The 22,313-nt window shown below is 40.2% G+C and overlaps 1 protein-coding gene across 1 annotated transcript in view; it reads right to left on the bottom strand.

Moving 5' to 3' along the window:
- pde7a (phosphodiesterase 7A) overlaps nt 1–16,726 on the bottom strand; it is a 108,280-nt gene extending 91,554 nt beyond the window's left edge. The window contains 2 exon segments of the mRNA XM_052022603.1: nt 15,221–15,403; nt 15,571–16,726. Coding sequence (XP_051878563.1) covers nt 15,221–15,364 — 144 coding nt within the window. The 5' untranslated portion in view covers nt 15,365–15,403; nt 15,571–16,726.
- Nucleotides 16,727–22,313: the final 5,587 nt, after the last annotated feature.

Genomic DNA, 22,313 nt, shown 5'->3' on the forward strand with positions numbered 1-22,313 from the left:
AAATTATTTGAAATTGTTGACTGAGTAGCCTTGCTCGATTTATGTTAGTGACCAAAAGTATACAGACTGGTTGAAGATTGCTGACTGGCACTGGTTGCTTTACAAACTGAAAAATGGTAGTTACTTATTCAATAAAATGACATGATTCAAGATAACAGACATCCCAAGTGGTACATTACAGCAAATAGGAGCAAGGAGAACAAGAACAAGGGTAGTTAAATCTATTTGGTATTGATACCAGTCAATTCCTAAAGTTCACAGGTTTCTGAGATTTAAAATCTTTAAGCCATGATAATGAATAATTCAAGTACCAGGTTTAAGTCATTTCAGACCCAAGGGATCAAACAACAATCTTTGGACTAAGCAGTGGCCAGCCATCTGCAGGGAATCATTTTAAGAACTCTCAAGCGGACAAATTTTGCCACATGTAATCACTTGAACATGGTGGGTACCTTGGTGTAGTCACAGCAAAATCAATAAACATGTCAAAAGAGCTCAATAGTGCCCAAATTGACCATAGAAACAAATGCATAACTTTTGCTCAAGGTAAGTTTTCTTGGAAAGAGTTTACAGAACAAGGACAAAATACAACAAGAAAACTGTTAGATGCTGAAGTGAAGGGAAAGAATGAGAACACAGCAGTACAACACAGCAACATCCCTTTGACCCATTATGTCTGCATCAACCATGATGCCAATCTGAACTAATCTGCCTGAACATGGTTCATATCCCTCTATTCCCTACCTGTCTAAATGCCTCTTAATGTTACTACCACATCTACTTCAACCATCTCCCCTGGCAGTGTGTTTCAGGCACCTACCACTCTGAGAGAAACTTGCCTCAAACCTCTTAAAATTTCCTCCCCTCACCTTACACTTATGCCCTCTAGTATTTGACTTCTCCACCCTGGGAAAGACAAAACAAAAGCCCTTCCTGGTTAGAGGTTCACCTACACTGCTTACAACACGATATATTGCCTTTGGTGTTCGCGATGTGGTCTCCTCTACAATATTCTGTTTTTGTTCTAGGTTCCAGCAACCACAGGCTGGAATCTTCTGTGAAAAAGACTGAATGTCTACCCAATTTATGTCTCTTGTAATTTTATGTACTTCTAGTAGGTCACCCCTCAGCCACCCACACTCCAGAGAAAACAATCCAAATTTGTCCAACTTCTCTTTATAGCTAATACACTAATCCTGGGAACATGCTGGTTAATCTCTTCTGCACCCACTCGAAAGCCTCCACATCTTTCCTATAGTGTGGCATTCAGAACAGCACACAATATTCCAAATGTGGCCTGACCAAAGTTTTATACAACTGCAACACAACTTGCCAACTCATTATCCTGACCAATGAAGGTAAGCATGCTGTAGGTCTTCTTTACTACACTATCTACTTGTGTTGCCACTTGCAAGGAGCCATGGACTTGCACCCCAAGTTCACTTTGTTGCTGACCTGTAGAAGGAAACAGGTATTTGTATGTGGACGACCACGGTTCGGATGCTTTTCGGGGTGAGGAAGTCACTACCGAGTAAACACTGAAGTGTCGTTTGGGTTCCATCGTGGAACATTTGGATTTCGTATGTACTCTCTATGTTTTTCTACATCTACATCTTATCTTCAGACAACGGTGGTTGTTGAAGAAGCCCTTGCTCATGTTTCACCTTATGGCTTGCGGAACTGAACTTTAAGAACCATTCCGGTACTGGGAGTTTTGGACTTTGTCACACACACACACACGAAGAGTTTAGTTTTGGGGTTAACGTTCAAGGTTTAACCCCAAGATCCCGCTGTACATTAATGCTCCAAAAGGTGGTACAATTTCCTTTTGCATTTAACCTCCCAAAATGCATCACCTCACTTGTCTGGATTATACTCATCTGCCATTTCACCACCCAAATTTCCAGTTGATCCATATTCTGCTGTATTCCTTTCACAATCTTCCTCACCATTTACAACTTTTCCAATTTTCACATCATCAGCAAAACTTACTATTTAGACCACCTACATTTTCATCAGGTCATTTATATAATCAGCACCAATCCTTGCAGGACACCACCAGACCTCTCAATGAGCAAGAGAAGAGATTTTGCAGGGTTTAGTCATTTCCATTATACTGATACCCAAGGTACTAAAATATTGAGGTGCATAAAATGTCAAGCACAATGAACAAGTACATTCTTGAAATAAACTTGGAGATGACAGTGGCTTGAAACAACTAACAGGAATCAGGAAATAAAAAACAAAGCTGAATATATACAAGAGCATGGATTTTAACCCATTGATATTATTTCTTGAAGGATGAAATTTTTAAATTATTATTATTAGAGATTTAAACAGATAGCAAATACTTGTTACCAGTGCTTGGTTACACAAGTCAACAAAAGCAGTTTTTAAATTGCTTAGTTAACAAAGGTTTTCAGGTTTTTAAGCATCAATAACTAAAAAAAGGGCAAACAAAAAGTACAAAGTAAATTTGAACGAAAAGACGTTTTTCTATTTTGAACACTACCCAAGTACAGTACAAATAATACATTTGCTCTAAAAAGCAATTTCCATAACAGTGAAACTATTTTAGAAAAATACATTTATATAGTAGGTTATTGGACAGGGGCTGAAAAATTTACATAGTATTTCAAATCAGATTGTTAAAATGTAGGTGCTAAGTGATAGCCAAAACTAAATTTTTAGTATCTCGCCATTACAACATTGGTTTAATAAAAAGTCAAATGTTACATGATTATGGTTTAGGTTCATAAAATACACTTAATTTTATATATTGTTCCAAGAGGTCATGGAGAGTAGGAAAGAATTAACTACTAGACTAGAAAGCATAATAGTGGTCAGGAAAATGCCAAAATCCAGTATGAAGGAATTGGTTCCAGGGTACTTAGAAAAACAAAATGATTAGGCAGAATAAACTTGGTTTTATGTTAAGGATATATCATCACTAACTTGTTAAAGAGTGTCAGGGTGTAACTACCAAACTAGATTATGGCTATCTGGAATTTGAAGTTGAATTCAATGAGGTGCCATAAGAAAAGAAATTCCACAAATTAAGGATTCATGGAGTTGGTGATAACATAGTAGTGTGGGATAAAGAATTAGTTGAAAGATCAAAAACAGACAGTAGGATTAAAGTTAATCATTTTCAGTAACTAGTTAATCATTCAAGTTGATCATTCTGGGACTATTCAGGTACCACCAATCATCAGTACTGGGGTCTGAATTGCAATGAGCTAGGTGAAGAGATAGAGGGATTCACAAGTCCTTAAAATGGGAAAAGGAAACTGCAAGCAAATAAAAGGCAAATGATATATTGACCTTTATTACTGACAATATCAAATAGGTTTTGCTATGACTCTCAGGATTTTAGAGAGACTTGGAGTACTTTAGGTAGTCTTATTCTCTGTACCCAACTTTCAATTAGACAGGTCGTGCAACATAGGTTCACTAGATTGGGATGAAGGGATGGGGGGGCTGCGGTGTGAAAGAGTTATCCCAAAATAAGACCATAAAATTGGCTTATCCATATTTAATGGAGCTAGACTAATCTTACTCACTTTTCAAAACAGCAATCTATATTCAATTGAGAAGAATGAGGGATAGTCCCTAAAGTATATACAATTCTTAGTCAAATTGGCAGTGTAGATACTAAGATGGAATCATTAAAAAAATTCCAACCCTATTCAACCTATCATATCAGCAATTCCCAACAATCACACCTTTCTTGATTCCAATAGCTAGAGTGTCCAATTGTAAGAAAAGTCTCAGAATAAGGATTCAGCCTTTTGGAATACAAATTTCTCCATATATCACAGAACATTGCCAATCCCAGAGAACCATCCATGCTCAGTTGCTCCATATTTTCAGGACAGTGATCCATAGAGTTTTGGACTTTAAAGAAATCAAGAATTATGGTGGAAAAGTGAAAGTGATGAAAGATAATCCATAATCTTACTGAATAACAGAACAAGCTTGCGCCGCCGCCACCCCCCTCCCCCCCACCAAGACCTGTTTATTTTTCTTTTAAGTTCATATATTCAAAATTCTTTGCAAGCTTAAATGAAAATGAACTTGATACAAGTTGGCTATTTCAGTGCTATTATTAAAAGATCCTAGTACAAATACTTTTTAATGATGATATCATTTTACTTTAAAATACTCACCATCAATACATGCTGTCATGCAAATCCAAATGTTTTTGATAATATAACCCAAGTTAGTGAACAAAAATCCATAACTATACTGTCACATTCACAATTGAAGTTTTAGACATTTATCATGAGGTTTTAACTTCAGAATCAAGGGACAGCATTGCATTTGGCTTCAGAGGCAGAATAATGTTTAGTCAGAGGGAAAAATTCTAAAAAGCAACCTAGAACCTTTAAAGGAGAAAAATTAATGTGGCCTTTAAATGATCATCCTTTATTAAAACAAAAAATTTATAGGGTCTTATCTGATCTTAGATAGATGAAACCAATGCATTCTGAAGCTAGCAAGTGGATTGCGAAGACACAGTAAAAATTGTGACACCATGCTAGTAATAGTTCACCCATCAAGGATCTATAACTTTGTAATTTATTTTTTATTAGACTCGTAACAAATTTGGTGTTGTGTACTGTAGAAGAGAGCAGCGGCTTTTGACCTGCTCCGTACAGGTGGTTCTCGATGTCCTGTGTCTACATGACCACAAAAATGGCAAGAATCATCTACCACAGGCTCAAGATCAGAATGCAAGTCACAGTGGTTGGAAGCACACCATGACAGGAAGCAGATAGGTCATGTGGAACTCTTGCCCATAACAACCAGCTGAACTAATGTCAGACATGGTTAGCTTTTTGATGTCCATTGATAAAGGGTTTATGGTGCCAAGACAGATAAATGGAATTTTATATCAACTGACCATATTCATGAGGCTGAATAGCTTATTTGTGTTTTTGGAATGCTTATGCCAAGCAGCATTTACCCTGCTGGTAAGAATAGAAAATATCAGTGGTCAGTCATCAGCAAAGGCAGTAAGAACACAATTCACATTAGAACAAAACTGGGAACTACATATTTCTGGTTAGAAATATACAGGAGATAATCAGAAGGTATTGGGGTAAGGACGACCTAAAGGTATTAAAGGCTCCATTGTGGCATAAAAGGATGATAAGAAAAAAAAGTGTACAAGCTAAATCTATTTGGTTAGGAATATTATCCACGAGTTGTTGTTGTTAGGCAGTTCCCCAAGCTCATTTCCATTCAGGCTAGGCGGGTTCCAAGGTGACAGGCAAGGCCAATGTGGAAACTGCAGACTCTTCCACAGATAGGGCAGGAGATGGTGGGTAGTTTGTGCAGAGGAAGTTGATAATCTCTTCCCTTATCAGAGCTCAGAAGAGTGTCTGTTTCAGGAGGAGTTGAGATTTAAGCATGCAAACAGTGTGACCTGCCCAAAAGAGCTGACCAAGTGCAAATAGGGCCTTAATGTTGGGGAATTGGTCTGGGAAAAGACAAGATATTGGTTTGCTTATCCCTCCAGTGAATTTGGAGGGTTCTGCAGAGACAGCATTGTGATATCCTTCCAATGCCCTGCAGTACATGCTGTAGGTACACCAGGTAACAGAACCATACAAGAGGGTAGGGATCACCACTGCTCCAGTAAACCACAAGTTTTGTGCCAGGTCTGAGGTCTTGATCTTCAAACACCCTTTTCCTCAATTGACCACAGACTGTGCTCGCACATTGAAGATAGTCAATTTTAATGTCTGCCTTCACTGAGAAATAGCCATTTTCCAGGGTCTCACTGTGAATTTATTGTTGGAAGGCAGGTTATTAGAGGATCTTTGCATTTCAAATGTTGACCACATGGCCCGGCCTTTCAGGTGCTTCAGTAAACAAATTGACAATGGCTTAGAGCACAGCCTCTGATTAGAAATATTGTACACAACATAACAGAACTGAGATTAAAAATGTACTGATCTACAAAGCAATCGACTCCAGTTTACAACACTGCAACTGAAAAACAAACCCTTCTTGATCTATTATTTGTGACTTGGTATAAAATTTGTAATCACAAGGCATGATGAGAAAGCTATATTGAGGGTTAAAGAATTGCATAGCTAATATGCAAACCATATGTGCTGGTGCTTCTACTAGCTGTAATAAGGATCTTTGGTTTTGTAATTACTCAAGGAGATTTTGCAAAACCAGGAGATGCAAATACCAAGTATCTTTTTTGTTTTAAAATGCAGAGACTGGTTCATTCAGTTGTCTGTTATTTTGAAAGACTGAATAACAAACCAGATTGAACCAATAAATTGGTGCAGACAAGGGGAATTCATTGTTGAGAATGACGAGTTCTGCCGACAAGGATTGTGCTGTCTGTGTGGAGTTATGTTGTTCCTGTGAACTTGAGTCTCTTTCACACCCCCGATGTTCTGGTTCCTTCTCATTTCCCAAAGACATGATGCCTGGTGGGTTATGATCAAACTGGAGCAGTGAGATAGCTGCACTACTAACTAGGTCTTCCCATCCCTCTGCACTTCCAGCACACACCAGAATGTTCTGCAGGCCTTTCATTTCTTCCCCAAACAGAAGTCCAATTTGTCCTCCTCCACACTCGTGTCTATCTGGCTGAACTTATTCTTAAATTAATCAACATTCTTCAACTCTACTCACTTTCTCCAAGTCAAAAAAAGTGTAGCTATGAGAACTCACATGGGGCTAAACTATACCCATCTCTTCGTGGGATACATGGAAGTCTTTTTCTGTTACATTGATGATATATTGGTGTCACTTCCCGCATTTGTACAGATTCCAAAATGTAATTACCCTTTGCTGCTAATCTCCACCCTCCTCTCACTTTTACATAGTCCATATCAGATTCTTCCTTTCATTTTCATGACAGGTCTATCTGCATCATGGGTGACAGTTATAGCTTCCAATCCCACAGCAATCTCAACTAAACCTTCGACCTGAAATGCCAACTCTTTCTCCTCCCATTGATGCTGCCTGATCTGCTGAGTTTATCCAGCATTTTGTATTTTAATTTTAAATTTCCAGCATCTGCAGTTTTTATTTTGATTTTTATTTGGATCCAAAGTTTAATTAGATTTAGCATAATTAAAGAAAAAGGATGCATATAGATTAGGAGTAAAAGTACAAAATTGGGGTAGACCAAGATAGAATTTAGTAAAAAGTAGCTGGAGATGGCTACTTAAAAGATAAATTCATGTCAAACGGCAAGAGACATTCCAGAGGGAAGAAATGTGGGCTCTGGACAAATAGGTTCTCAAAAGTGGGAAACTTTTCACCCCTACTTCAAAATGTGGGGGGGTGCACACAGGATAGGATAAAACAAGAGGGAATCTAGTCAAATAATTTTTTTTTTAAAAATCAATACTGTGTAAAGCCTAGGCGAGTTTAGAAAGTGTAGGAGTGAAATTTAAAAAGTAGCATGACACAGAAGTTGCATAAAAAAGTTAAAAGACAAAAACAGCAAGATGTTTAATAAATATAAAAAGGGAAAGCAAAATAAGGATGGGGCCTTTTGGAGCTCAAAACAATAACTCAAGTGTGAAGGCAGAAGATGTGTATGGTTCCAAGTGAATACTCTGATTCCATCTTCGTGGAAGGCACTAGTGTTACAGAGATAGAACAGGTAATACTTAAAATGCTAACTATCAAAACATGGCACATTAAGCATCCACAGCTATAAAAGTGAATAAATTGCCAGGTCTGAAGAAAATATATCCCAGGTCCTTTCAGAAATAAAAACAACTGGAGGCTCTGACAATAAATTTCCCAAATTCTCCAGCAGGTGTATTGCCAGGAAACTGGAAGATTGCTAATGTTTAAAAAAAATTGAAAGATATACAATAAGCATACACTAATAACACTTCATTCAGCCTAACATTGCAATAGGTGAATTAGAAAAAAAGAGGGACAATATAAATCAAATTTTAAAGAGGTACGTTAATAAAGGTCAGTTAGTAAGGATTTGTTAACACAAGGTTAACAATCATTTTATTTTGAGGTAGTAACAATCTGTGCACATTTGATGTAGGCTACATGGATCTTAATAAGGCTATTGACCAAAAGTCAACAGGATCCAGGGAGAAAGTGATTACAAACAGAAAGTGATGAAAAACTCAGCAAATTAGGCAACAACTGTGGAAAGAGAAATAGTCATCATTTCAGGTCTGTGACTTCAGCAAAGTGACAAACTGGATTCAAAACTAGCTTGGTGGGAGAAAAAGGTATTGAATTGACGGAAGTTTTCAAATCTGACAATTGGTTTTAAAGGCCTAGCTCCCTTGCAATTTATGGAATACATCAATGATTTGGATGCAAACATAGGTACATGACAAAGAAGCTCGCAGATAATATGCTGCAGTCCTTCACTGCTGAGAATATGTCATGCACGTTTACTGATGATTTCAACATACATAAAACAAGACTTGCTAATATTCTAGTAATCTATGATTTCATATTACAGAAATAATGTGACAAGAATGTTATGCAGTATCACAGTTATTGAGTATGTGCTGCTCTTATATTTTATACCTTTTATCTTTGCATATTATCCTACATGGTCTTAGTAATCCTGTCCTGCTACCTTAAGAACCCATGGATACAGCATCCAATCCACATTGCCAACATGATTTATGCAAGGAAGAAAACTGCAAACTATGAACGAGATTACTCCTCTATATACCCACGAGTGTGGTGCTAAGCATAGCTCCAACACCATCCATAAATATGCCAATGAAACCACTGTTGCTGGCAGAATCATGGTGACAAGGTGGTGTACAGGAGTGAGATAGGTCTGTTGGTTGAGTAGCGTTGCAACAACATTGTGCTCAACATCAGCAAAACCAGGGAACCGATTGTGGGCATTAGGAATAAGTCAGGTGAACTAGCACAAGTCCTCATTGAAGGATCTGCAATGGAAAGGGTGAGCAGCTTCAAGTTCCTGGGTGACAATATCTCGGAGGATCTATCCTGGACCTGGCACATAGGTACAACTATTAAGGCAGCACACCAGTGTCTCTACTTTCTTAGAAGAGAAAGGAGATTTGGCATGTCATTGAAGACTGACAAACTTCTACAGATGTAGAGTGGAAAGCATTCCAACTGGTTGAATCACGGCCTGCATGGAAATTCTAACGCACAGGTATGCAAGAGGTTACAGCAAGTGGCGGACTCAGCCAGTTCCATCACGGGTACAGCTCTCCCAACCATCGAGGAGATCTGCAAGAGGCAATGTCTCAGGAAGGCGACATCCATCATTAAGGACCCCCACCATCTGGGCCATGCTCTTCTCATTGTTGCCATCAAGCAGGAGATACAGGAGCCTGAAGACCCACACTTCAAGGTTGAACAACAGCTTCTTCCCCACTGCCATCAGATTCCTAAACCAACCTGAAAAATCCCAATATTACCTCAGACCAATTTCCCTTAACTTGCACTGCACTAATGTCATTATGTTTTTGTCATGCAAGTTATGCATAATTTATGTCAATTTAAGTTTATGTAACTTATGCTAATCATATTTATAGTGTACTGTGCTGCTGCAGCAAAGTTCATTTTCATGGCATTTATACTTTGGGTTTGTATGCCCATGACAATGAACTTGAACTTTATTGATTTGGTAGACATCTAAAGCAACAAACAGAACTTAATCCAAAGAAGATATGCATTTAGGGAGGGCAAATAAGCAAGGGAATACACAGTAGATGGCAGGAAACTAGGATAGTGGAATCTTGGGTACCATATCCACAGATACCTGAAGGTAGCAGGACAGGAAGATGTATGATATTTGCCAAGACAAAAACAAAAGGTATAAAATAAGAGTAGCAGGTCATGTTATGACAGGAGAAAACTCTAGTTACCTCACAACTGTAGTACTACATTCTAATATGATGGCAAGAGTATGACAATTTCAGAGAAGATGCAAAGGAAATTTACCAGAATATTGGCAGGGTTTGGTTTTATACACATGGAAATCATCAGTAAACATGCACGAGATATTCTTCATAGTAAAGAACTGCAGCACATGTTAAAGTTCATTAGATTGGTAGAAACATGGAAAATGAGATTGGAAAATATTAATGGAAAACTATGGTTAACAATTTTAGGACAGACAAATTGTTAGAATGACAGTAGGAGAGCACTTTGGAGATGATGATCAACTCTAAGCTTTAAAGGCAATTATGGAAAGGGACAAGGATGACCGGAAATTAAAAGTCCCAAATTTGACCAGTTTCAACATCACAAGACAGAATCTGGAAAATGTAGACTGGAAGCAGCTACTTGCATGCAAGTCTACATCCAACAATGGGAGCCATTGAAAAGGTGAAATGATGAGAGTTCAAAACCAACGTATTGCTGCAAGGGTGAAAATCAAGGACAGAAAATCTGAGGAAACATGAATGTCAAAAGTTAGAGAGCTGGATAAAAAGAAAAGGAAACATATGGCAAGTAGAGAGAACTGAAAGGGGGGGACACCCATCAAGAGTACTTAAGGAAGGAAGGAAATTAGGAGGGAGTACAAAATATCACTGCCAGACAAAATAAAAAGAATGTTTTAAATTACTTAAATTATAATCAAGGACATGAGGGTAAACAGGGAAAGTGGGGTCCATTAGGGACCAAAGGGAAAATATGTGTGTGGAGGCAGAAATAAGAAAGGTCTTGAATGAATACTTCTCATCTACTGTATATTCACTTAGGAGAAGGATGTTGTGGTTAGTGAATTCATGGAAGGGGACAAATTACCATTAGAAAGGTATTGGATGTTTTAGCAATCCTGGGGCATGATGAAATGTATCCCAGGCTGCTAATGGAGGCAAGAGAGGAGATTGCTGGTGTGCTGATGGAGGTTTTTTTTATATCTTCACTAGCCACAGACAGCACAAGATAACTGGAGGGCTGCAAATGTAGTACCTTTATTCAAGAAGGGAAACAATGATAAGTCAGATAATTACAAGCCAGAGGGTCCAAGGGGCAGAATTAATTTACACTTGGAAAGTCAGGGATTAATCAAAAATAGTCAGCATCATATTGTTATCCTATCTGACCAATACAACTGAATGTTTCCAAAGAGGTAACAAAGTTTATTGATGAGGGCAGTGCAGTTGATGTAGTCTCAATAGCCTTCGGTAAGGCTTTTGACAAGATACCACAAACTCCAAAAGGTGACAGACCGTGGGTTCCAAGGCAAGTTAGATCCAAAATTGGCTTGGTACTAAGAAGCAAAGGGTGACAGTTGAGGGTTGACTTTGTAGTTGGAAGCCTGTAACCAGTGGTGTACTACAGGGATCCATGCTGCGACCCTTACTGTTTGTTTTATACATTAAGGATTTGGATGCAAATGTAGGAAGTACAAGGTAGGCTCATAAATGACACCAAATGTCACTGTTGTTGATAGCAAGTCAGGTAGCCTTAAACTGCTGGACAATATTGATGACAGGCAAAACAATGGAATTTAATCCCACTAACTGTAAAGTAATGCATTTGAGGATGAATAAAGCCAGGACATACACAATGAATGGTAGAGCTGTAGAAGGTATTGAGCAACAGAGGGACCTTGGTGTTAAAGTATCCCTGAAGGTGGCAGCATAGGCAAATCAAGATGGAGAAGAACGCAGAGGATACTTCATTCACCCGAGCATGGAATACAAGAGTAGTATAATTTTATTAAACGTTGGATAGGCCATAACTGGAGTGCTTTGCAATGCAATCTTGTCATTTCTATAGTGTGGTGGCCAGAACTGCACAGAGGAGATTCATCAAGAGGTTGTATTTCAATTATGAGAGGAGACTGGGTTTGTTTTCCTTAGAGTGGAAGTTAAGAGCAATCCCGATTGAGGTGTACAAAATTGAGAAGGGCACAAATAGGTTAGGAAGAAACTTTTCCTCACAGCACAGGTGTCCAAAACCAAAAGGGACAGATTTAAAAAGGTATGGGGTAGGAGGTTTGAGGGAGAATATCCCCTCCCCCCCCCCTTACCCCCAGAATGGTTGACATAAGGAACACATTGTCTTATGGAGAGGTGGATACAGAGACCCCCAACATTTTATAAGTATCTAGACAAGCACTTGAATTTCCAAGACACAGAAAGCTACACACCAAGTATTAAACGGGATTAGTATAGACTGGTACTTGATTGCATAGATATAATGGGCCACAGGGCCCACTTTTGTGATGGATGCATTTATGACTCCAAAACCAATTATGAGCATACATAATAATAAAAGGCAGCATGTTATAAATTAATGAGAAAAAAATTGTTTCAAGGGGATCACAAAGCAATGCAAGTACTGTGAGAATATTTGGCTTCAGTTTCATACATAAAAGCTGACAAGTGCTGCACCAGTTAGGTAGGATATGTACAGCAAGGAACCAATGTGGAAAAAGATGTGCAGTTACAAGTGGAAAGAACACCAAACCCAACAGCATCCATCCTAAAATGCTGAGCAAATAACTTGGGCCCTTGTCCTCTAAACCACACACTGTACCAACTTGCCCTCATGATCATTCAAGGCTCATATTCCAATTCCACCCAAACCTTATTGTCCAAACTGACTACAACCACTGCCCAACTTTCCTCTGACTCATCTGATTCCATGACTCAAGGCAAAGGCCTCCCTCGTTTCCATCACACCCCCACAAAACAGACCCTTGTTCTCTCTCGCATCAACAATCCAGCACAACAAACACCCAAAATATGGCTCCACAGGTTGCAATCCTGCACCGACACCATTCCCACCTTCCCCAAGGCATGATTGAGCATTCTACCAAACCATAATCCCCTGTCCCCAATCAATTAGGCTCATTAGTGTCTAACTGCAGTATTCATCAAGGGCATCTCTTAGGTGCACTGGAATTTTTGGGCCTACATTGTGCTATAACACATTATTTATTGTGGATTAACAACACAAGTTGTACCTTAATGGAGGTACAATTTGCATTTTGAATAAATTTGTTATTGCAGTCATGACCGAGTAATACAAGCTGCAACCTGACACCAACTACAAGTGATTAACCAGGTGCAAGCCAGAGTAAACACCTGTTTCTGCCCAAAATACACAGAATGCAGCAATGGCAAAGGGGCTGGTTATACCAAGTTTGTTACTCTCAAGTGGGACAGCAATACGAGATCTGCAGTGGACCCTTAAGTCCTACTGCGTACAAAAAAAGATGGAAAAATATTGAACAAAGTTCCAGCTCCTGACACCACCCTTTTGCTGCAGGACTTGGAGAACATTCAGGCTTGAGCTGTTAAGTGTCAAATATCAGGCAAAGGTTATTCCCATCAAGAGTGTACCTCGCTTTACTTTCAAGGATATTACCACAACTAAAGAATTTCATCAATATCCTGCAGTTCAACACTGACCAAAGATTGAACTCAACCAGTCACAAAGATATTATGGCTACAAAAATGGGCCAGAAGCTGGATATTCAGTGGTGAGTGGATCCTGAATCTCAGAAGTCTTACTACATAGAACATGTGTCTATTTAAGAGACTCTTGAACACTTCTATAAAATTTGCCTCCACCATCACCCCAGGCAGTGCATTCCAGGTACCCACCACTCTTTAAAAAAAACCCTCTCACCTTAAATGCATACCCTCTGGTATTAGACATTTCAACCCTGGGAAAAAGATATTGGCTCTCTACTCTGTGCCTCTCAATCTTATAAACCTCTATCAGATCTCCCCTCAGCCACTCCAGAAAAAACAACCCAAGTTTGTCCAACCTCCTTGTAGCACATGCCCTCTAATCCAGGCAGTATCCTGAAAAACCTCTTCTGTACCCTCTCCAAAGCATCCACATCCTTCATATAATGTGGCGACCAGAACTGAATGCAATACTCCAGATGCAGCCGAAGTAGTTTTATAAAGCTGCGACATAACTCCTGACTCAATTCCTCAACTAATAAAGGCAAGCATGCCATATGCCTTCTTTATCACCCCATCAACCTGTGTAGCCACTTTCAGGGAGCTATGAACTTGGACCCCAAGATCCCACTGCATATCAACACTGTTAAGGGTCTTGCTACTAACAGTGTATTGTCCCTTTACATTTGATCTCCCAAAGTGCAACACCTCACATTTGGCCTGATTAAACTCCATCTGCCATTTCTCCACCCATATCTGCAACTGATCTATATCCTGCTGTCTCAGAAACAGGAAAAGTCCAGTAGAGATCCCTGCCGAACACCACTAGTAACAGATCACCAACCAGATAAGGCTTACCGTCTACTAAGAGGCAAAAGCAAAAAGGATAACAGAGTATTCCCCTCAACTTGCTTAGATAAATGCAATTGCAACAGCACTAAGCAATCTTAACTCTAACCAGGGCAAAATACCCTCTTCATCACTGGCATATCTTGGCTACAGTGTTTACCATCACAAGAAATATTTATCAATTCATTAAGCTCCCTGGACAGCACTTCCCAAAGCCATGATTTACACTGCTTACTACAAGGCTATATGCAGAGTTGACATATCATTAACTCCATTGAATTCACACACCATGATTTGAGCCACTTAACAACAGTGAAGACCGGGAGATAAGTCAAAGGTCATTGAATTCGCTATAATAAAGCCCAGAGATAGGCAATAGATGTTGGCTTTGCCAATATCACCCATACTTATAAAGCTTTATCGCATCTTCCACAGTAGAATGTCCTGTATGCATTCTCCTAATAGTTTAGGATGATAATGATCATCTCAAGAAGACCAGATTCGAATTTTGGTCGGGATTGTTAGCCAGGCGGTGGTAAAAGTGCCAGAACTAGAATAGGCGTCAGTCAAATTGGCAATCCAGTAAATTTGTTCGCAAGAATGCAAGGGAAGCATGATGCCGCCTCACATAATCAGCATTTACTTGTATGAATGCCTTGAGATTATACACCTAAATTGGGCGTGAGTCGAGGAAGTTTAGAGTAAAAACAAAAATAATTACGTATTTGAATTTTTCTGATCAGATATACGACTGAAGCAGTGATGGAGGAATAGAAATTATGCGCAGTGGATTCCTCACGTATACAATTTACAAGTTAAGTAAATACGAGAAGGAATTCAAAAGACAGGAATGACTGCAAATTCTGCAAGCATTACGAGTAGAGCGTGGTGTAGAAACAAGTGAACAAGAATCAAGATGTGAAACAACTTTACTTGGAGAGACAGACGGCGCTGGGCACAAGTTGAGGGCGGTCTCCTCTTACCTGTGACAGGAGTCTTGGGTTGGCGCAGCCGAAGAGGGACGAGCTGGAGCTGAAGCTGATGGCCCCTCGGCGGCTCAGGACGTGCTTGGGTACCGGTCTGTCGAGAGGCAGCACCGGTAACTGGTACTGGTAACATACTGCCATTGAACCGGGAACGGAGCGGGTCCTCCGAACACACGGGCGCTGGGGAAACAAAGCAGAAACAACAGCGATAGCAAAACGGCAAGGGGCTGAGGCGGGCATTTAACACTGGAGGGTCAGAGGGCGCCGAGGGAACCGGGCCGGGCTGTCCAGTGGCGGTCACCCAGTGCGCACCCACAGGCGCCGCAACCGTTTGCAAAGCCGCTTGCCTTCGCGCTGCTGCTTCAGGTATCTCGTTTTCCGAGTGAACTCGAGCCCTCGTCAATCTCAGTCGCCGACACCTGGACGCAGCCGCCTCCTCCCAGTCCCATCTTGGGTGCGCTGCCTCCTGATGGGGATTTTTCTCCTGCTGCTTCCTCGGATGCCGGCGGCGCCTATCTGAGAAAGCCCATGGGCGACAGGGCCAGGCACGGCCTACACATGAAGGCCTTCCCCTTTCTTCTTTTTCTCTTTTCCTCTTTAGAACAACGCTTCCTCATTTCTCGCCACCTCTTTCAAAACACTTCATCTCCGGCTTGAGAAGGACGACGCCGAGTTACCCGGGCCTGCGACCGGCAGCGGCGGTGGTTGCTCGGTAACCGCTCGGTCCCGGTCCCCGCGCCCGCCTCGAGCTGCGATCAGCACGGCCGCCCCGACCCGCCGAGTACCTCGATGCGATGTAATGCAGTAAAGCCCGTGAGCATCCACTGATAAATCTCCTAAATACTCCTACCCAGGAACATCACTGAACAACGAAAGCAGAAATAATTATATTGCTGTTTTAACGTGCGCCCAGAAGACTCAACAGATATTCTTTTGCCTAAGTGATTTTATTTGCTTTCGGAAACCAACCACCTGCCATGTGTGGTTTGTTAAAAGCAAGAAATGAAACAAACCAATTACAGATAGGAAATGTTTTCATCATTTTTTCTTATTGGCACATTTATGGTTTTTAAAATGTTATCTGAAACTCGATTGGACAAACTAGAGAGGACTGCCCTCCCTGAGTTTTTCACGTTACCAGAGAACCTGTACTAGAAAGCGTGCAGAGTGCAGATAGGGTATTCCTGCAATCTGGGTTTGCCCTTTGGCTGATGAACACTAATGTAGGTAACCACCTCCTCGCGACTCCTATCTTACAATGTGTTCATGTTATCAACTCTTCTGAGTACACCATTGCAATGATTTGTAGCAACTTATTGCAGTAAAACATTATTCGTCATGAATTATTCAACGGATGGAAAAGACTGCATTACTCATGTATTCGAAATGTACAACTGCATTACATAACTGATTTTTTTATTGATAGAACTTGTGTATTTTTGATTTTTCTTTATATAATCATTTTGTATCAACACATGTAATTGAAGCTTGGTTCTCACCTAACAAAGTCACATTTGCTGTTCAAAATAAAAGAACTTTCCAATCTGTCAAGAATTTGAATAAACTTTAATATTCAAGATACTGAGCTCTGTGTGACTCAGTCACCAGCCAATCAGTGATCCAGCCCTAGCGTTAAAATGAGGTAATTATGCAGTCTGGAGCTTCCTTCCACTTTTTAAGAGATTACATTAGCTTCTATTTACCATTTAGAATAAAAGGTTTGAGAAAACCCCAGGTTACATAAGTCACAGTTGATGACATAGAAACTTAGTAGTATGAGGCCATTTGGCCCATCGTGTCCTTGCTGCCTAAAAAAAGAACTATTGAGGCTATTCCCACACTTTGGCTCTTGATAAATAGCCTCATGGGTTGCAGTATTTCAGATACTGATTCAGGTGTTTTTAAAAATATGATGAAGGTTTTAGAACATAAGAAGTAGGAGCAGAAATAGGCTTTTGGCCCCACAAACTTGTTCAATGTTCATGCCTGAACTGGTCTTTGGCTCACCTCCATTTTCCTGTGTGTTCCCCATAACCCTTGGCTTCAAAATACATCTTTGTGTTTTCAATATATTCCATTGTTTAGCCTCCACAGCTCTCTGAGGTAGAGAATTCCAAAGATTCACAACTCTGAGAGAAGAAATTCTTCCTCATCTCTATCTTAAGTGGGTGACACCTTATTCTGGCATTATGCTTTCTTGTTTTAGAAACAATCTCTCAACGTTTACGCTGTCAGTCCTCTTTGAAACATATATGTTTCATTAAGGTATCCTTTGCTTCTTCTAAACCTGCTCACCCTTTCCCTTTAAGACAACCCCTTCGTCCCAGGAATCAGCCTGGTGAGCATTCTCTTATCTGGCTCCAACATAGTATATCGCCTCCTTAAACCAGGAAACCAAAAGAAAATGCAGTACCTCATGATGAAGGGTCTTGGCCTGAAACGTCGACTGTTTATTTCCCTTCATAGATGCTGCCTGACCTGCTGAGTTCCTCCAGTACTTATTGTGTATTGCTCCAGATCCCAGCATCTGAAGAATTTCTTGTTGCAGTACCTCAACTGTTGTCTTGCTAACTACCTATACAGTCGTAGCAAAAATTCCCTTCTTTTATACACCATCTCTTTTGTGATTGCCTTTCGAATTATTTGCTGTACCTGCATGCTGACTCCTGTGTTTCATGTCTGAGGATACCCAAATCTATGTACAATAGTCTCCCTCCATTTAGATCATATTCTGCTTTTCTACTAGCCAAAGTGAATAACCTTATCTATCACCACATTACACTACACCTGATGCATATTTGCCCATCTGTATCCTTCTGCAGAATCTTTGTGTCCTCTTCATGACTTGCTTTCCCATTATCACCAAATTTGGCTATGATACCCAGGGTATATTTTGCACTCCATAGATGTGGATGCTGCAATCAGCAGTATCTTTACAGTGATAGATGCAGGCCTGCAGCATGACAGTAATTGTTAGAAATGATTGTCCTGTAAGGATGGTGGATGGCATGGATGTGGTCCACTCATTGATGGGTTATGACACATATGAACAGTATTCAGTGCAAGGCTGTTGGTAAATTGAAGCACTTTTTTATAGAGATATTCTGCAGTCCTGCAGATTCTGGGTGTGTTGTCATAGCCATTCATTACAAGAAGCTATAGCTATTCAGTGCAAGTAAGCCGCAGTGGTTGTGGTCATTCAGAGAATATTGGTGGGGAGAGTTTTGCTAGAGGCACTATATATTGGCTGGGCAGAGATTCTTAGTGTTGCCACAGTACCAGTTAGTCTACAGAAGGACAATACAAGTGCCTTTTCATTGATTTGTCTTGTGCCATTGTTGAGTATAAGGGCCATGTTTTCACTAGTCTGGGGCCAAGCCCATTTACTATCAGTGGAGACCAGTTCTCTTTGCCCTTAATCCATAGGTAGCAGAGGAGTCCACAAGTCAAAATAGAATTGATTATTAGTGAAGGTCCAACATAGAAATTGGGAATACCATTAGTGGTGGTCTCTGAATCAGACTAGACTATGCATTAGTGCAGGAACTATGACATAATTCTAAATTGAACAATTAATGATAAGCAGTGCCTGCTACCCACCTTGCAAGGCCTCTTCACGGAGCTGGATGTTTTTGATATACTATTAAGCTGGACCTGTCTCATATCTACATGTAGTGAAACATGGATTCAAGGAGTCCAAGCTACCTGATCATTAATACGCATAAGGAATTGTTATATACTTATGTCAAGTTGCTTATTGCAATCAAGTCACCCCCAAATACCTTTCAGTGTGTGGTGGAGAAATTGTAGGGGATACTATGATCTCAATGCAACTAACATGACACCTTCATTACCACGGACTCCAAATAGGTACTCAAGGGTTCTGGGGGAGGTGCTTGATAGATTGTAGCACCATGATTAATGGCTGGACATAACAAATATGCATTTATGCAGCCTGAAGTTGTTTATTTGAACTGGAAAAATGTGGGGGTATTTGATGCTGGAGAGTGATTAGCACTACTGTGCTTCATCCTTTTCTAGGAGTGTCTCAGTGTTGAAATTTTTATTAGATTTTACTGGATAGAGTCATCTTCACAACTTGTTGTGCAACAAGGAATCTTGGCTCTGGGATAAAGAGCAATAACAGGCTATGTGGATCAAAGCACTGTAGTGTATTTTTCCTGGCTCATCATGGCCTCCAGGAACTCCTATGGGTGTGGAGTGATGGCTCCAGCTGAGGGGTGGATGTTATGTTTCAGGCCACAAGCTGCAGCCTTCTGGACTCAATATTGAATTCTGTAAGTTTGGTTAACTCTCCATTCCTGATTGTATCAGAAATGGCCAATTCATGCACCTGTACTGTTGGCTCAGTTGTTATTCTTTCCACTAGTACAGCATGACCTGCTGGGGATTTCCTACATATCTACCTCTCTGTCTACCTCTCTATCTCTATTTCTCTATCTCTTTCTAATTCTCTCTCTCTCTATCTATCTCTCTCCACCAACACCAACACTTGCTTACCAGAACATGTGATGATGCCTCTTTCATTGGAATATCCATAAATCATAAATTACTATGCTGTCTCCAAGATTAACAGCAAGTTTTACCAAATCCCGGGCCAGTTCCAGCTTCCTATGCCCCATTGAGAAAAATAGAAGCTTATAATTAGTGATGAGGATTGCACTAGAAGCTAAGAACTGGAAGGGTCTTAAGATATGGAGCTTCACTCTATGTAATTTGGTAAATTGGTTTATTATTGTCACATATGCTGACATATAGTGAAAAACTTTGTTTTGCATGCCATCCTTACAGATCAATTCATCACATCAGTACATTGAGGTTGTACAAAGGAAAACAATAACAGAATGCTACAGAAGTGTTACAGTTCCAGAGAAAGTGCAGTGCAGGCAGACAATAAGGTGCAAGGCCATAACGAGGTAGATTGTGAGGTCAAGAGTCCATCTCATCATACTAATGTACTATTAAATAGTCTAATAACAGCAGGGTAAAAGCTGTCCTTGAGCCTGGTGGTACGTGCTTTCGACGGGAGGGAGCAAAGAGAGAATGTCTGGGGTGTGTGGGGTCTTTGATTATGTTGGCTGCTTTACCAAGGCAATGAGAAGTGTAGACTGAGTCCATGGAGGGGAGGCTGGTTTCCATGACTTGCTGAGCTGTGTCCACCACTCTCTGCAGTTTCTTGCGGATTCTGGCAGAGCAGTGCCAAGCCGTAATGCATCCCAATAGGATGCTTTCTATGATGTATCTATAAACGTTGGTGAGGGTCAAAGGGGACATGCCAAATTTCTTTAGCCTCCTGAGGAAGTAGAGGCACTGGTTACTTGGCCGTGGCATCTACTTGGTTGGACCAGGACAGGCTATTTGTGATGTTATGGTACTAGTTAGCAAAAAGGATGAGAAAAACAAAAGTATGGAAATAATATTACAATCCATGGAGTGACAGAAAACCTTGTATTTCACTGTGTTCTACTCCTTTATGCTGTCATGACCTTCTCAGTGTTACTCAAGGTCCAAACATGGGGTTTGCATTATTCATGTGCAATCTTTTCCAGAAAACAGGTTGAGGTATGAACTTTGAACTGTCATTGAAGACGGAAGGAAAGAGTTAATAGTGTGTGCAGCAAATCTACAAATACTATAAAACCTTTCAGCATAGAGGTTGCCATTTGTCATCTTTTTTTGTGTTGCCAAATTTGTATGTGTTTACATGTGTATGTTTCCTATAATTATATTCAGGTGGATGATAAATGTAAATGGAGAAAGTACTGCAAGCGAGAATTCAACATTGTTATGTTCATTTTTTTGGCATTCAACACTGCAGGAGGAGATTTGGGATCCCCAAACACCAACTCCCTGGAAGTTTGCACACTACCAAAATTGAAAGTTAGTGACTTGTGGGTGTGTGGGACATTGAAATGGATCTGGCATTCAGCACTTCGGAAATTCAGATCAATCCTAATGCCAACTATAGGATCAGGGCAGCAGGGTGAGAAAGCACATAGTGCTGTTGCCTCACAGCTCCAGAAATTTAGGTTCAATCTGACCTCTGGTGCTGTCTATATGGACTTTGCATGCCCTTTCCATGATCATGTGGGTTTTTCTAGGTGGTCCAGTTTCCTCCCACATCTCAAAGACATGCCAATTGGATATTTGACTATTGCAAATTATCCCTTAGTGTAGATTAATGGCAAAAAGAATCAAGTGGAGGAGTTGATGAGCAAAAGAACACAAGAAAATAGGAGGAGGAGTAGGCCACCTGGCCCCTCAAGCCTGCCCCAACATTCAATATGATCATGGCTGATCCAGCCCTAGCTTCAACTCCTCTTCAAGAGAGGGAGATAAGTAGAGGTACAGAGAAAATAAAGAGATGGAGAATGGGACTGATGGGATTGCTTCCCTTAGAGCCAGTCTACACCCAAGGAACTGAATACCCTCCTTTTTTGCATCTAAGGAGATAACATAAAATTCAACTCAAGTTGATTATAAAATAAGACAATTTATGCCATATAGGTTCCAAACAGTTAATCCCTTAGTGTCTTGGGTAGCATGAAAAGTGGTTCTTAAAGGGACCACAGAAGGCTGCTCAAACAAAAAAATAATGGAGGAAATGGCAAAGTTTAATTTTTGTTTGAGCCAAGAGGGTCAGCCCACTTTAGGGTGCCAACTTTAGATCAGTGCATTCCTGGAGGACTTGTCACTTGACCTTTGAACTTTTATGCTCAGTCAGACATCTCTTATTTCCAACATTTGTATAAATCACAGCAAAAAATCTTCAAAGAAAATGGAAACAAAACATCATTTGTATTCCCTCTACAATTTTTCTCCTGGCTTGCTCACAGCAGTGCAGATTAACCTAGTGCCTTGTCTTCAGTCTGGTGACCACAAAACCTACCTCTCAAATGGACCATAATCAGACTGGAATAAGATGGCTATGTTTTTTTCAATTTAAGGAGCACTATTTATTGAAATATATTTTTACTGCTAAATAAATAGAATAATTCTGTCTGGATGTAAGTGTAAACGGGATGATACGAATCAGGCTCCCACAGTACATTTCTATTGATTTTTGGGT

This window comes from Pristis pectinata, chromosome 9 (assembly GCF_009764475.1).
Source record: "Pristis pectinata isolate sPriPec2 chromosome 9, sPriPec2.1.pri, whole genome shotgun sequence".
Classification (NCBI taxonomy): domain Eukaryota; kingdom Metazoa; phylum Chordata; class Chondrichthyes; order Rhinopristiformes; family Pristidae; genus Pristis; species Pristis pectinata.